The 16,957-nt window shown below is 39.7% G+C and overlaps 1 protein-coding gene across 4 annotated transcripts in view; it reads left to right on the top strand.

Moving 5' to 3' along the window:
• RSPRY1 (ring finger and SPRY domain containing 1) overlaps window positions 1-16,957 on the top strand; it is a 41,710-nt gene that overhangs the window by 10,640 nt on the left and 14,113 nt on the right. For 3 of the 4 annotated variants that reach the window (XM_052796367.1, XM_052796369.1, XM_052796366.1), the window contains 8 exons: window positions 1,304-1,492; window positions 3,659-4,155; window positions 8,202-8,254; window positions 9,774-9,886; window positions 13,726-13,852; window positions 15,281-15,339; window positions 15,698-15,764; window positions 16,492-16,623. In XM_052796367.1, coding sequence (XP_052652327.1) covers window positions 3,809-4,155; window positions 8,202-8,254; window positions 9,774-9,886; window positions 13,726-13,852; window positions 15,281-15,339; window positions 15,698-15,764; window positions 16,492-16,623 — 898 coding nt within the window. In that variant the 5' untranslated portion in view covers window positions 1,304-1,492; window positions 3,659-3,808. The remainder of the gene's footprint in view (window positions 1-1,303; window positions 1,493-3,658; window positions 4,156-8,201; window positions 8,255-9,773; window positions 9,887-13,725; window positions 13,853-15,280; window positions 15,340-15,697; window positions 15,765-16,491; window positions 16,624-16,957) is intronic. The other variant, XM_052796368.1, reaches the window with a different exon arrangement.

Genomic DNA, 16,957 nt, shown 5'->3' with positions numbered 1-16,957 from the left:
TGCCCAGCTTTAAGTATCACCTGCCAGGTAGGACAGGAGGCTTATTTTGGCCTATCTTGATATTGCTGTTGTGATATTCTTGTCTTGCTCCTTGAATTTTTTTCTTCTTTTAGACAAAGACTTTTAAAAAGCCCTTTCTCTTTTATTCCCACAATATTTGCAAGTAGGCTGTTAACTATTTTTGGAATTAAAAAAAATCAAAACATATTTTTGTGTCCAGGTTTTGTTGAGAGCAGGGATTTGCGAAAATTAGGCTTAAAGTTAAATTTAAAAATTTCTTTCCATCTCTGTATGCAGAGATTGTTACCTCTTATTGAAACAATAATATGTTTCATGATGTGCAAAATGCTTTTGGTTTTGTGTTGGTTGTGTCACTGAGGTCTGCGAGTGTCTCCGAGTTTGGAGAGAAGCAGAATTGATCACACTCATCACTTGCATCTCCCTTCTCTACTCTATTTCCCTGTTCCTTCCTGCAGCTGACCTGAACTGAAGTTTGATGTCTCAGTCCTCTTTACTTCAGCAGGGAGAGTGAGGGAGTCACGATGGCCACTGGCAGCCTAATGCTGAAGTCGCAGTTCATTATAATGTTGTAAAGCTGACCTTAAAAAATATGCCAGCTCAAATGCAATCTAGTACATCACTGTTTTAAAAGACTTTTCTTAAAAAGCTTTTCCTTTGCACTTTAGAACCTCTCTTCATGCATTTGTATTCTGTCCAGACAAGCTGGTTTGCGAGGTGGATCTGTAGCAATCTCTTCTTCTACCTTATGTTCCTAATTATCTAGCCTTTCAGTTTGTTTGGGGCTTGCCAATGAACTCCTTGTATGTGATGGTAAGCAACAGCCAAGTGAATGCTGTCAAATTCCAGTCCTTTACTGAATAAGGGGAGTTTATCTTGTCATTTCTCTCTTCCTTTATCTAATCAGCTTTTTTAGTGTACTTGCTTTTATGTGGTGTCCCTACTTGAGGGTCATCTGGAGCAGATATTACTGCTTCCCTCCTTCCTCCTGTAAGCAGTAATTTGAGGGGAGAAGTTGGTCACTGCTCTGCACTTGATGCTGTGGTGTCTGGAATACCAATACTGTAAAAACAGATTGGGTTTTCTGTAGCTGAGTCTAGTCCTGAAGCTGGTAGGTGGCAAACTGGTTTTTGAAGCCTTGAGAGAATTTCCCCTGTAAAGGCTGAATGTAGCTGAAAATAACAGCATGGCTTGGTGTCATGGTGGATGTAGGGAGGAGGTGGAATACGTCTACCTCAGAGGCAGTTTCCAAGTGAATTGTTCTTTCTTTTCCATCTGTCTTTAGGGACTCTTCAGCATAGTTCCTAAAAGTGAAAGCAGAGTCAGCCATAATGACTCACTGCCCACGATAAAGGCTTATAGAGTGCTGCTTTTCTGGATACAACTGCATCTGTGCCCTGAAGAAGTACAGTCCACTTCTGTTACAGTGCTTTGTGAGCAAGCCCAATTGTTCCTGAACCAAACATACTTAAGGGTGAGTTGATCATAATTGCTTGTTTTTAATCATACTTTAAATTGTCAACCAGAAAAACTTAGGTTTCAATAATCAGTTTTAATCTTGACTTATGTCTATTTTTGTTTCCTTAGGTAGGTTCTTACTTGTTAATCCCTAAAATACAGCTTTTCCATACTCGTTTTGATGACAAGGTACATTCACTGTGTAAACCTTTTTGTAAGTTACAGAACAGCTTAATTCAGATTCTAAATCTGTAACAGTTTTACATTTTAGTATTATGTTACCAAAATGCCGTTAAATGATCTAGATTCATAAGTACATGCATATTTTTTCCTTAGGAAGACATTTTACATTTAACATAACTAGCTCTTTAAAAAAAAAAAACCAAAAAAAACCCAAAACACACAGCCACCACTACCCCCTGCAACCTTTTAAAGTCATTTGAACCAGTTGTGATCTTGCACAATTCTAAGATCTATGCAATCTGTATTGGCACCCTTGCATCTACTTTTTTACTTGCTGATTGAGAAGATAACAGCTGTATTGGCTCAGATGAAGGACACTTGAGCCTGGTGTCCCACCTCTTGTTGTGGTCAAACTGCTTAGAGTAAGGCAAGTGTGTTGTGATGCTGAAACCCTTTTAATGATGTGTGGTTTAGGAATTTCTTGAACAAGAAGTCAAGATCTTTTTTTTTTTTTTTTTTTTGCAATTAATATCCCTTGAGGGCTTTTTTTCTTTCCTAGTTAGCCTTCAGTTAATTTCTTAATACTGAACTTTTCACTGTGCTAAAAGAAGGTAATGTACTTCATACTGCAGAAGAGTCTGTGAGAGCTTGTTTGCAGTGCTTTTCCAGTAACAGCTGTACATCCAGAGACTTGCTCATATGACCAATGTCTGGCTTCCCAAATAATGTGGTTGTGTTCTTGTCCCAAATGGCAGCCAGCAATTGCATGGTTGCCAGTTGGCTCCAATGGCAGGGGGCCTTTCAAATACAAACGGTGGCAACTGTCTTTGACTTTCTTTTAATTTTATGATGCTACATGTCTGCTGTTAAATAGATTATTTAATAATTGTAGAATAGTAATAACCTGTTACAGGATATTCACCGTAACTTCTAGGTTAAATGTTAAACTTGATTCTTTTAAGACTAAACGCATGTTATTCTTTTAAGTTATCTATTCTGGCATGCTTGAAGTGCACAAGTAGTGAAATGATGTCTTTTGTAGGGCTTTGTTTTAGCTGAGACTTTATGTGATGTTCTGTAGAAATACATCCTATGGCTTGAAAAATAACTTGCAATGAAGTGGGGGTTTGAATCCTTTTGCTCTTGCTAGCATTCTCAATTTAATGGTTTGGAGGGACTGCCCTAAAATCTCAGCTGCTAGTGGGCCTGTATTTGATCCAAACAATTTGAATCAAGAACAGAAGAATGATTTAATTACATTTTGTTCCCAAAAAGGGAAGATTGGTTTGATGCTAGATACGAACAAGCATGCAACCCGCACAGAAAACACCCCTTTCAAAATCCCAGTTAGATTTGTAGGCATTAAAATGGTGTCTAATTCCTGTTTATTTCAGGGTCAGTACTTGGTGCTTTTTTGGGTGAGAATCCAGTTGATGTAGTTACGTTCCAAAAAGACGCGTTTATGTGTAGATGGACTAATCAGTTCACTGTTAAATCTATTGTTTGTTGAGATAGGCCATAACTCTAAGATTGGTTCTTTACAATTTTGGCTATTTTGTAAAGTCTGTCTGGAAGTGGTACTGAATATTCCTGATGTGAAACGAGAACCTTAAATGTACAGGCTTTATTTGGTTGGCCTAAGCAGTATGTCTCTATAAAGGGTAAAGAACAAATGAAACTGCTTTGTTAGTACTTAAAGGGTAGCAGTGTGCTAGATTTAAGGACAAAGTTGTTCCTCTGCATCCAAAAACCGTGGAAGAAATGGGAAATAATAGGTAGTGTAGAAAGGAATGGTGTGTGGGTGAGAGCTACTTACCCTTGAACTTCCTCCTCCTCCTCTTCCTTCCTTTCCCCTTCCCTGCAATAGACTTCAGGTACAAACCTTATGTTTCCTAGGTGCTTTATCCACCAAGACTGATTCCGTTTACTAAAATAGGAATTCTTCTGTTATTCATTAGAAGTAGTAACACTGATTCTTGTTTTGGGTTTGCTTTTTCAGACCTCCTTCTGGATGACCAATGTGTGTGTTAACCTATTATATCGGAAACTAAGTCTCCAACTTCCCATTAATTCCAGCTGATAGCAACACTTATAATGCAAAAAAATCACAATTCAGGATCACACAAACATTACTCGTAAAGCTTTCTAGATGATTGTAGTTGCTTTGGTTGTGTTCTATGCTAGCAGAAGCCTTTTTCAAGGTTTACTGTTGACTCTAGAGCACCACATTCCCCGTTTACTGGGAGCCTTGGGGGCTAGCAATATGGGGAACTCATGCGTTTGCCGCGATGACAGTGGAGCAGAAGACAACGTGGAATCTTGGAGTCGGCAAACAGAGAACAGTAGAGTACATGTACCTGAAGCAAGAAGCCACCCAAGGGACCCTGTCCGTCCACCCAGGAGGGGTCGAGGGCCTCATGAACCAAGAAGGAAAAAACAGAATGTGGATGGGCTAGTACTTGACACACTGGCTGTAATTCGGACGTTAGTAGATAAGTAAGTACCTCCCCAAGGAATAATTCAACATGAATGAAAATGTTCTTGTCTTCTCTCAAACTGTGGCTCCATCCTCTCACCGATCTACACCTGACCCTCCCTGAAGCAGCTGCGTGTTTCCGTCTGGAGGCTTAGGAGAGGAGCACCTTTCCTAGGTAATAGAAGTAGCTCCTGAGTGCCCAGGTACAGACTCTTCCAGGAGCTGAGGAGCTTTATCACAGTTCCTGTATGGGTCTACACCCAGATGGGGTGAGAAGTGTGCTCAGTATTTCTTACCTGGCATAGATATACAGTTTAGGAAGTAATGAACACTCTAGAGTTTGGGAACCTCTGTCCTAAAAATTGGTGGTTGTGCAAGTTTTCTGTTTGCAGGCTGCATTTACTTCTTTGGAAATGGTTAAGCAAAACTGAGAGCTTTGACCTTTGTTAGTGTGTATAAACAGAGGTTTTCTTTCTAGTTTTAAGTCTGACTACTTTTTAAAGACTGCATGTTGTGACTGTTCAACTCATGATCCCAGTAGTGCATTCCTTGCATGCTCAAACCATCCATTAAGGTTGTGGGGCATATTTATGGATTCATCCTTTTTTTTTTTTTTTTTTTTGGTTTTGCATTGCTTTCTACAAAGCTTTAAAAGGACCTTAAAAATGATGGGTTATGTTAGCTCATAACCTTTTGGGTTGGGTGCAGGCTAGGAGTAGGAAAGGCCAAAACAGAAGGAAAAACACTATTCTAGCATCACAGCTGGGATTTGAGTTCAAGGTAGATGAGGCTTGGGATATGTGAGCCTTCATTCATATACCTGCATCGTTACTCTGTAATGTGCCTGCAGAGGAGGAGTTTGCCTTCCTGCTGTAAAATGCTTTAAATGGAAATACCAGGGCATATTTTTCTTCCTGAACATTTGAATCCAAGGGGTTTTTTTAACAGGTTTTATTTTGCAGTCTGTCTTCAAATCATTAAGTTAAAATCATGGCAAACTTTTTTGAAAGTCTCTCCCTAATCTTGCATGCCTTCCCCTTTCCCCTAAGTTCAGCTTCTTAAGCTGTTTCACAACACTTTTGTGCATAGTTGATCCTGTTCCTGTGGGTCTTGCAATTTGTTTTGTAATCTTGTAAGCACTTTCCTATGCTACTGAGGGACAATAAGCATAGTTATTTGACTGATCCTGGAGTTCTGTTTCTGACAAATTCCTGAAGCTACTGTATTTATTTTTTTTTTAATACAGACTCCAGTGATATACTTTTGTAGACTCACACAGTCACATAGATTGGAAGGGATCTCTTGAAGTTCCTCTACTCCAGCCTCCTGCTTAAAACCCAGGTATAGCAGGAGCAGGTGGTTCAGGGTTTTATCCAGTCATGTGTTGAATGTCTTTAGAATATAGAGATTCTCTACCTCTTTGGGTCCCTGTTCCAGTGTTTGACCACCCCCACTGCTGAAATAAGTAAATACTTTTAAAAGTTGGAATTTCCCATGTTCCAACACACCCCTGTTGCCTCTTGTCCTGTTGCTGTGCACCTCTGAGAAGAGCCTGACTCTGTCCTCTCTGCTCTTTCCCTTTACGTAGTTGCAGCAATATAATTTCTCCTCCTTTCCATTATCCCCCCTTAAGGATGAACAAATCTATTTCTCTTAGCTTCTGCTTGTATGTCATGTTCTCTAGCCCTCAACCATCTTGGAAGCCCTCAGCTAGACATGTTCCCTTATAGCAATGTCTGTCTTGTCCTGGGGACCCTAAAAGTGGGCTGTACTGGTATATTGGTTTCCCTTGTTTCATATTAAGGCAGTTGGTAAGACACAGCGGGTTTTATACACAGCTAAATATTACAAGTTTTTGAAGATGAGACAGACCTATGGCTATGAATAATGGAGGGGTCTGTTCACAAGGCAAACTATCTAAATGTGATTGAAAAAAGTTTAAGGAGCCTTTCTGCTAGACTTGAAGCTAATGATAGCCCTTTTTAGATTAATAGGAATGCTCACTTGGTGGGGGGGAATTCATGTCTGCAAATCTTGGTTTTCAGTGTAGATGAGAGACTGTAGGAATAAGTATGTTCCAGTACCACCTGTTCCTCCTAGAGCCTGATTTTTCAGTTTTGAAAACACCACAACTGAAGGAAATGGTAGGGAAGCTGACAAATCTCTTTTCATGTCAAAAAATGTGCAAGAATAAAGTCAAACTAAAATGAAACCATGTAAGTAACAGCAGGTTGGAAAGATGGGCTTCAGTGCGATATAGTACAGCCTTGAAGAGCAAAAGATAGCAGTCTAAAGAATGGAAGGCAAACCCCTTTTTCTGACAATTTTTTTCCAAACTCTATACTGAAAGTTAATACATAGGAACACTCTGAGATTAATTGTAAATTAAGTTGTTATACTATAATCTGCAATGAACAGTTGCTTTCCCTGTTTGGTATTTGTTTGGGTTTTCTTGTTGTTTTTTGTTTTATCAAATCTCCAAGTTTGGACCTAAAACATGACAACTGTTTTTATCCTGTCATATCTAGACATATCTCCTTCCTAAAAGGAAAGGAGTTTCATTTCCTAGCCTCAGAAGGATAAGTACTAATTTTTTGAGTTTATATGAAGTGCTGCTTTGCAAATTAGCAAAATGCCTGTTTTTTTGCCAATTGAGGAAGGTGTGTGCTGGAGGGACTGTTTGGAAATTAAGTTTTTTAAATGGCAAATCAGTGGGACAGGACTCTCCTTTGCTCAGTGCCAGTACTGCTAACACCTGCTACCCATGACAGAATCAGAAATCTTGCTGATAAATTTCATCCTTTTTTATTGTAGCCTTTACTTGTACTTAAGGTATTTTTTTTTCTTCTTTCTTTGAGTCTTTACATCCTTTCTCTTGACGTAATTCTGCTTGCAGTATTGTACTTTTTCCTCCTGGGGAGATTAGTTTCCAGAAGAAAGGCAGAGATGCTTGGAGGAAAAAAAATAATACTATTTATTTCAAATGTTATAGCAACATAAAAATGGGTTAAACTTCACTTTTTAGCATTTTCTTATGGAAATATTTAAGAACGTGTTAATTTTTTTAAGAAAAGCATGTATTTACATTGTATATTTTTTAGTCAAAACTGAGATTTTTCTCTTCTTTTATAATAATCCTTCCAGAGTAGGTAGTTTTATTATCTGCATGATTAATCTGTGTTGAAATTTTCTAAAATTAATCTGTATTTTGCATTTCCAATTTCATTTCAGAGCTGTGGGATAGAAATTGGGTGTGGAACATCTCATTCTAAGCCTGGGGTTAGCTCACAGTGCCTAAGTAGCACTGAATAAAGTGTTTAGGACATGCTGCTGCATAAGCTTTTTTTGGACCTGGAGGTGCTTACTGCAAGATCTCAAAATCCTATTCTCTAGGTATTTCAGCGGCAGTGCCTGTTCAGATAAACAGACCTGGCCATAGCTTCTTGTCCTTGCTTCAGCAAACCAGACTGAGGAACTGATCTAACTGAACTTTTTATGTTTTTTCAAGTTGGAAAGGGGATTGGGTTAAGTATCTTCTCTTAAACTGCCTTAACTATTTCTTACAGCTCTTGTTAATAAGTTTGAAGCCTATGATGCTGTTAGGTGGCTTGCCTTTCAGTTTTGTGGGGTTTTTTAAATATTTATATATTTAGCAGAGAATTTCTGGGGGGAAAAAAAAAATCATGTTTAAGCTGTGTCCCTTGTGCAGCGCTCTTGGTTCACTTCATGACCTCTGACGTATAGTCTCCCGTTACATACTCTGAGGAACCTGCTAATGAATAGCACTAAGCCTAAGCATTATGTTCAGCTTTTAGATGTGCAGATATGGACCACCATTTTATTTATCAGCTATCATAGATATGCAGTTGTTGACTTTGAGCTGGGGAAAGGCTCAAACCCCATCTGTGTTTCAGATCTGAAAATGGCATTAGCAGTCTGCGGTCTATGTAACTTTCTTTTGTTAAATACTTACTGGATTCATTTTCTGTCTGTGTATTATCATTTTATTCAGTGTATTATGTTGATGATTGTACATAAATTTTGACCTGTGTAATATCTCTTTCAGTGACCAGGAGCCTCCTTATTCAATGATCACGTTGCATGAAATGGCAGAAACAGGTATCAAGGCACTGTGTTGGGCATTTCAGTTGTGACTCCAAAGCAAAAGGAAAAAAAAAAAAACCCCAAATCCTCTTTTGTTGGCGAAGAAAAATACATGCTAGCAGTATGTGTTACGACTTGCTGTAACTAGGGATGTGGGATCCAAAACACAGTTCTGCCCTTCAGAAACTTCACTGAGCTCATGGCATTTGCCTCAGTTTTTTTGAACTCCGTTAAACTTACCACGTGAACTCTCCAGAAGCAGCCAACGGATGGCCACAAACACATTGTAATGGCATTAAACTGTAAGCCACAAAGAATGTCTGTTTGCAGTAAGGCAGAAACAACCCATGTATGTATGTAGACGTGGTTTAAGCCCACAAGCTCCAGTGTTGGCAAATAGTACATACTTTTTGGGTTGGGTTTTGCTGTCTCCTTAGACCTCTGCTTTATTGGTGTTCTTGTTTCAGTCCTGTCCCTAAGTACTCCTGCAAGGTGAGCCATATTTGTGCAAGGGCTGTTTTATCTTTGTTACAGTAGCAGAAATTCTCCTAGCTCAAGACCTCCACCAAATTTCTGGTTTAGGTGAATTTTTGTCTCTCTTAGTAGAGTTGATGCTGGTCTTAGGAAATGTATTTCTATATCAAAATAAATTCATGAACTTGATTAGATATTACAGCAATTCAGTAAAATGTTTTTCAGGGGAATGTGCTAACAAAACTCAGACCCCAATGTGGTAATTATATTTACTTGTCATTGTTGAAGGGAGTACTAAGTCTCTTCAACCTTACTCACTTGTATGCAGATACAGACTCTGTCTTTATTTTGACTTCTAAGTGAATTACTTTCTTGTAAATCTAAATGTTTATTAGTAGTTTGACATCTTATATGTGGGTGGTTGTTTACTTGCAAGTAGAAGTCCTTGTTTACTCATTAAACAGTAAGAGTCGTTCCTTATGAAAGCAAATTTTCTTTAGACCACGAGGCATGGGACAAGGTAATGCAGTTCCTCTGAGGCCCATGTTACTTGAGGTAACTCAAGAGTGCTCTGATTCTGGCTAGAAAAAATTTTTTTTTCAGTGTCATTGTGGATGCAGCATTTAACACCTAAGCGTTAACACCGGACACTGAACTTTTGAGTATCATGCTGGAACAAAGTGCTTGTCCATATGGGTCATGAGTGTTCCTTCACAATACTAGTGGGAACTAAAGGATGCTCTGGCCTGGGCAAGACTGTTCTCCAAACAATAGAGATGTTCACTATTACCCAAGCTGCTGCTGTAAACTTTTTTTTTTCCTCCTTGAATTTAAACTTTTAAACTACTGAAAACTAAGACATTGATGTAAAAAGCAAACTGGTTTGGTGTTTTCTTTGGGGTTTGTAGTTTTGTGTTTTGTTGTCATTTTTTTTTTCGTGGTGTCTTTAAACTCACTGGGTAATTTTGAGGATTTTTCAATTTACATTTATGGATGTATTTTGAACACTTTAGAATTGCAGTGTTAATTCTGAGTGTTACTTCTGTTTTGTGGTTGACAGATGAAGGCTGGTTGGAAGTTGTCCAATCTTTAATTAGAGTTATTCCATTAGAAGATCCCCTGGGACCAGCTGTTATAACGCTACTACTTGATGAATGTCCGCTGCCAACAAAAGTGAGTCTAAACCGTATGTATTTATCTGTGGCTGAATTTGTGGTTGCCACGCCCATGATAGTTTCTGAGTGGGTTTCACCAGTGATGCAAGACTCTATTACCTGTTCAGAAAACGGGTGTAACTTGCAACTTTGAGTAATTTGTGGTGACTTGGTATCTAATTGCTATGTAATGCTAGAAACATGGGGGTGGGAGTGGAAGATAAGTCTGGTCCATGGGGACGAACAAGAGGCCTTTGTCTTTAGCTGCTTTTCTTGCTGTCCTTTCCTGCCATGTGGTACATGCATGCTGTGCAGTGAGGGTGTACAGATGCTGCAAAAGCAGTACAAAGTTATGCTGGTTTGTTCTCAAGTTCTGAAAGCTGTGCATTTGCAAGTCACTATTGAATTTGTTCCTGCCCTGCACAGAAGGAATGCAGCACAAGTGGGTGTGTTAAGTTAAACAAATGACAGTTTTTTTAACTATGAAATACCTAGATATGGTTTTGGCAAGTTTGAATACTTTTTTTTTTACTAACCACTAATCTGTTTTTTGGATGGAAAGATTGACCCAAGGTGTTTATACTGTGTTGGTACAAGTGTTTTAGTGAGTGCCTCAAGCACTTAAAGATGCTAACCATTGTTGAATCCCTTCAGACATGATAATTGTACAGAGAACTTGTCTGCCTTCAAATGCTTGTCATGATCTCATTTCATCAGAAATTGATGACGACATTATGCTGCCAATTTTAGTTTTCAGTTTGCATTGTTAGGGATATAAAAAGCTGGTAGCTTTTTGTCTTACGTAAATGGATGAGTGGCTGGAGAGCTAGTCAAGCTCTCTAACTACCTGAAGTGCCTTTTTTTTTTTTTTTTTCCTCTAGGCTATTGATTAAAGTCATCTGATACTTTTGAACAAGTTAAATGTTGTATGATGGCTGTTGCATAAACTGCAAAATTATTTTGAAAACAAGGCTATGATTAGAAATTTTGGCTGCTTTGAAAAAGAAATCAGGAAATGGAGACCACTGTGAATGTGCCAAATGAAGAGTGATCTTGTATTTTTTGTTCGGCCTTACAGTGTACTTGGCAATCAAATGATTTGTTTTTCAAAAGCACATAACTTTTATTTAGGTATTTTAATTTTAAGGCGCTAGCTATGAGATAGTTTATCTTAACAAGACAAAAGGAATAAAATGCCTGTTTCTGGAGTGTACAGAGGTTTTTTTCCTGAGCAATCTCTTTACAGCACAGGGAGCTGTGGTTGTGGGATCTGCTGGTCACATGCAGCCTAGTAAAGTGTTTGCTGCTGTTGATTTTCTTTCTATTCAGAATAAGTTTAAGTTTTTGGACTTAAGGGTTTTAAGTCAGTGTCCCACTTCTGTGACAGCTGCAGAGCAGCAGCAGGCTGTATTTCATCTTCTGTTACTATAGGCTATGAAGGCCATAAAGTTAAAATGGCAGCACAGTAAACTGTTTATTCTATAAAGTCTTTATTTAGCTCAAAATAGTTGATCTCTGTCACAGTTCTAATAATGGCTAAAAGCTGTAGCAGAGTATATCAAGAGTCTAATTTTAGTGAGGCTTTTCCATCCCAAAGCTGTGGCTCAGTCATCCTTTCTTCTTTCTCTATTCTTTCCACTTAGTGTCAGTCCTGTTGATCAGTTCTGGTTTTGTGACTTTTCTTTTGGAACATAACTACTTTTCAGTGTGATCTCTGCACAAACCTCAGACTCTAGTGCAGTAAACTGATTTGAGTGCGGCTCGGAGTACAATTTAAAAAAAAAAACATATATATTCAACTTGAGCAGTACTCATTTTTTCTCCAAATGGCTTCCTGATGACTTCAGTGTGAGGAGTTCTTCTATTTTAATTAGATCCTAGCCTGAGATTGTGCAGTTTCAATCTGAATCAGCTGAAACTTTCATGAAGTCTGGAAAGTTGAGGGGGTTTTGGAACTTTGCAGGGTGGGGTTCTCCCTGTGGGATAACTTGTTCTGGCTCTAGATTAACCCGTAACTACTCTGAAAATGGAGGGTATGCTCTAGATCTATCTTGAATTTTATCCATACCATACTGCCTGAATGAAGCAAGTCAAAGCATGGGATTTTAGATTTATTACTCTCATTGGTTACTTCCTAAATTAGCGTGACTACAGAAAGCCATTTATGCTCTCAAGAATACCATTTATGATGTCCTCTAAAGCTGACAGCATCCTAAATTTATGATGGGGATGTGGACTCGGGGCGGGGGGGGGGGGCAGGGCAGGCATGTCTCTTTAGTCCTGAATTCTGAAGTCTCAAACAGACCTTTTGTTTTGGAAAGGGTGTGAGTTTTAGGACACTGGAAACAGATTAGATGGCAGTAGTGCCTGTATTGGCTTTGTATGGCAAGGTTTTAGTAGCGGGGGGGATTACAGGGGTGGCTTCTGTAAGAAGCTGCTGGAAGCTTCCCCTGTGTTCGAGAGAGCCCATACCAGCCGGCTCTAAGACGGACCCGCCGCTGGCCAAGGCCGAGCCAATCAGTGATAGTGGTAACGCCTCTGTGATAACATTTTTAAGAATGAAAAAAAAGTTGGGACAGACGGAAACGGCAGCCGGAGAAAGGAGTGAGAACATGTAAGAGAAACAACCCTGCAGACACCAAGGTCAGTGAAGGAGGGGGAGGAGATGCTCCAGGCACCAGAGAAGAGATTCCCCTGCAGCCCGTGGTGAAGACCATGGTGAGGCAGGCTGTCCCCCTGCAGTCCATGGAGGTCCACGGCGGAGCAGATATCCACCTGCAGCCCGTGGAGGACCCCACGCCGGAGCAGGTGGGTTCCCGAAGGAGGATGTGACCCCGTGGGAACCCCACGCTGGAGCAGGCTCCTGGCAGGACCTGCGGATCTGTGGAGAGAGGAGCCCACGGAGCAGGTTTTCTGGCAGGACTTGTGACCCCATGGGGGACCCACGCTGGAGCAGTCTGTGCCTGAAGGACTGCACACCGTGGAAAGGACCCATGCTGGAGCAGTTTGTGAAGAACTGCAGCCCGTGGGAAGGACCCACGTTGGAGAAGTTCGTGGAGGACTGTCTCCCATGGGTGGGACCCCACGCTGGAGCAGGGGAAGAGTGTGATGAGTCCTCCCCCTGAGGAGGATGAAGCGGCAGAAAATAACGTGTGATGAACTGACCGTAAACCCCATCCCAGTCCCCCTGTGCCGCTGGGGGGTTGGTAGAGAGAGAATCCGGGAGTGAAGTTGTGCCCGGGAAGAAGGGAGGGGTGGAGGGAAGGTGTTCTGAGATTTGGTTTTATTTCTCATTACCCTACTCTGGTTGATTTGTAATAAATTGAGTTAATTTTCCCCAAGCTGAGTCTGTTTTGCCTGTGATGGTAATTGGTGAGTGATCTTTCCTGTCCTTATCTCGACCCACAAGCTCTTTGTTATATTTTCTCTCCCCTGTCCAACTGAGGAGGAGGGGGAGTGATAGAATGGCTTTGGTGGGCACCTGGCGTCCAGCCAGAGTCAACCCATCACAGTGCCATATGTGCTGATTGGTATTGTTTGCCTTTGTCTACTATTCTAGTTTTATTGCTATAGGTAACTCGCTTGTCTATGTCCAGAAGTGTCCTGAGTTGTTGATCACAACAATGACCAACAATCTGGTGGTAATTTTAAAGTTACAACTCTTTGGTATGTTGAACTTTTCTTCCCATCTGTTCTTTATTATCTTCTTATCTTGGAAGATAACCATCCCATGCTGTCTGTAATACAATGCTGACTTTAGTAATATAGTGTAAAAATAATTTGTTTTACTATATTGAGTTAGGGGGAAAGCCGTATCTGTCAGTAATATTGAAGAGATTTATGATTTTTTTTTTTCAGGATGCATTACAAAAGTTAACTGAAATATTAAACTTAAATGGAGCTGCTGCTTGCCAGGATGCTTGTCACCCTGCCAAACACCGGAATACTACTGCAGTACTGGGCTGCTTAGCAGAAAAGTTAGCAGGTAAAGCTGTGGGATTCTTCTGAAAGCTTTCATTTGGCTCGCTGAAGCACCTTCTGCTTAAGCGTCCATGATGCAGACTAGTTCAGAAATGTTTTCTTAGAACTGAATAATGCTCTGCATTGAGGGGAGACCTTGTGTGACAGGTGTGACACAACCTACTGCTTGATTAAAATGTTGAATGCTCACTAGCTTGGGTCTGAATGAGCTGTTCACAATCCCAGATACTTAAAAAGATTAAATCCTTTTGATGCATGGTTAGTGACTGTGGCTCAATGTTTGTTTATGGTATATTGCCTAACACTGGTAATCAGTTTTTTCTGTAGACCTGCTCTGGCTGTGTGTGAATTACTGAGAACACGTAGTTCTTTAGCCAGTAGGCAGGAGTATCAAATTAGGAGTCATGGAGGCTGTATAGACATAGAGATGCTCTTTCCGCTTAACATGTATCGATCTATTTAGTTAGCTGACAAGATTCCCTCTTCTGTGTTACTTAAAAGAAAATTGCTGGGATTCTCTTTTAAGGTGACTTTTTGTATAGAACTTTTCATTCCCTGTCATATTTAGTACCCTGCTGGAAACTGATGATTAAGTTTCCTTCCTGCTGATGGTTGGTTTTGTATCTACTTTTTTTGCTCCTTTTCTGAAAGCAGACAGGAAAAGGAGGAAAAAGTGATTGCCCAGTATCACCTAATGGTTATTAAAAAATAATTTCAATATTTCTGTCAAAAACAGTAAAGAACAAGGGCAGGAAGCGTTTTTGTACTAAGTCAAAATGAGATCCTGCATCTACTTTCGTCTTAGTGGACATGGATTTCATTGTATCAGCTCAGGCAGCAAATCTGCTAATGCTGTGGTGGAACCCATTGCAATTTGTTAGAGTTTGTAGGTGCCAGAGTTTGATTCACTTGTATCTCTCTCTTGATTAAGCAGACGGTATTTCAGGGCAATTTTTTTTTTTTTTCACATTGGCTGCTTGCTATAGTGCTGTTGCAAATTGTATAATTAACTATCAAGTAGGCTATATTAGATGCTTAGTTTTGCTTATTTGGGGCTACTGATAAATGGAAGGCTACTTCCTTACTGGAAGTAAAGGAGTACCAGTCTCTTTTGAAAAGTAATGAGCATGAAAATGCTAAGCCGGGGCTGGTGTAGTCTTACTTCAAAATCTCAGAAGTGTGGCTAGAGCTCTGTACCCATTTACAGCAGGTAAACTGAATGTTTGTAATTTGCCAGTAACTGTGTAATTATTAAATGTGTAGCAAATATTTGACTGGGAACAATGATAATTGTTCTATATTATAGTTCTGCTTTGCTGCAAAGTTCTTGAATCTTCTTTAATTTGTTGCCTTGTCTTTAAAAGATCTGTGAGTATGATGATGAATATATGGTAGTTCCCATGGACGGATTTAATTCTTAATTTTCTTGTAGGTCCTGCGAGTATAGGCTTACTCAGCCCAGGCATATTGGAATATTTACTTCACAGCTTGGTAAGTGTCTTCGAACTTTTTGGATGTATCTGTACATAGCTATTATAATGCAAATTATTTTTTATTATTATTGTGAAAAGTTAGGGTCATGTTTGGTAAATACTGGTAACGTATGTTATAGAAAGCTGAGATTCCAGAGAGTCTGTGGGGTCTCCATCCTTGGAGATAATTAGAAGTCAATAGGACGAGGCACTGAGCAGCCTGATGTACTTGAACCAACCCTCCACAGGAGGGTGAACTAGAGGAGGAGCTTTGGAGGTCCCTTTCAACCAATATCATTCTGTGACAGACTAACAGCTTTTCCTATCCATCTGTGCTGGGTATTTACTAAATAACTTTTCTTACTGCCCATGTTTAGAACTTCCAGTCCCATCCAACAGTGATGCTTTTTGCACTAATAGCACTGGAGAAGTTTGCACAAACAAGTAAGTATTAGCCTGATACTGCCCTTAACAGCCATACTATGGCTTCTACTGCATGATTGTCACTTGCTTCATCTGATAACAGTTGTGAGCATGAGAGACCGGATTGGTGGAAACACAAATGTAGAAGAGAAACGTTTGTCCACTTACAGGCAACAAGAAATATTTATTGCTTTAGTGACATCCCTCTACCCCTCAAAACCCTTGAGATACTTGCTGAAACACATTGCAGTCCTTCCCAGTTAGAAATTGCTGTAGAAGGACTTATGACATGAGGCCTTTGTTACTGAAATAAACCTGTATTAGAGATGGAGAACAGCTATGATTGGGTATTTGCAGGCATGAAAAAATATTTATTGCTTTAATGACACTCCTACCCACCAACCTTTAAGAGATTTGCTGAAACTCAGTCCTTCTCAGCTTAAAAATTGCTACATAAAGACTTATGACATGAGACCTTTGTTACCTGAAAACAAAAAAATCTGTATTAGAGAGATGGAGACCAGCTGTGATCTAATAGTCTCTTGATGATGCAGCTCCATGCTAAGAAGTGGTGTATCTGACTGCTAAGTTAATTTCACGTCTGCTTGGGGAAAGAATATCATGCTGTTTATAATGCTGAGGTTTAAAGGTGGGGCGAGGCTTCTACTGTGTTTGTAGAATGTTACTATTTTTAACTAAACTTATGCCTAGTTTATAGCAATTATTCTTTTTTGCTCTTAAATTGCAGGTGAAAATAAAATTACAGTTTCTGAATCGTGCATTAGCGACCAACTGGTCTTGCTAGAGAAATGGACAGATAATCCAGACTATTTAAAACGCCAGGTTGGATTCTGTGCCCAGTGGAGTTTAGACAATCTGTGTAGGTATAACGAAGGGATGGATTCATTTAATATTAATCACTTCTCCAAAGAAATGGAGGACTACTTTGTGTGTGTTTTGTATAAGCACTTACCGTAAATATACCTGACTGCATTCGTAATCATTCTCCTTCAAAAACAAACAAAAAAAAAGGCAAATAAATCCAGTGTAATTGCATGGAAAGGAAATTTTGGCAAGGAAAATGTTTGTGAAAGGAAGTGGTTTGTACTCTGCAAGCTAGAGCTGCAATGAAAATTCTTCTTTGCACTGTATTTCCTGGAACCCACGCTTCAGCAGACGTGCTGAGTAGCTAAATAGTGCAGCTCTGTCTCTCT

The sequence above is a fragment of the Harpia harpyja genome, chromosome 9 (assembly GCF_026419915.1).
Source record: "Harpia harpyja isolate bHarHar1 chromosome 9, bHarHar1 primary haplotype, whole genome shotgun sequence".
Taxonomy (NCBI): domain Eukaryota; kingdom Metazoa; phylum Chordata; class Aves; order Accipitriformes; family Accipitridae; genus Harpia; species Harpia harpyja.
The sequence above is the reverse complement of the archived record's forward strand: the minus strand, read 5'-3'. Positions and strand labels throughout refer to the sequence as shown.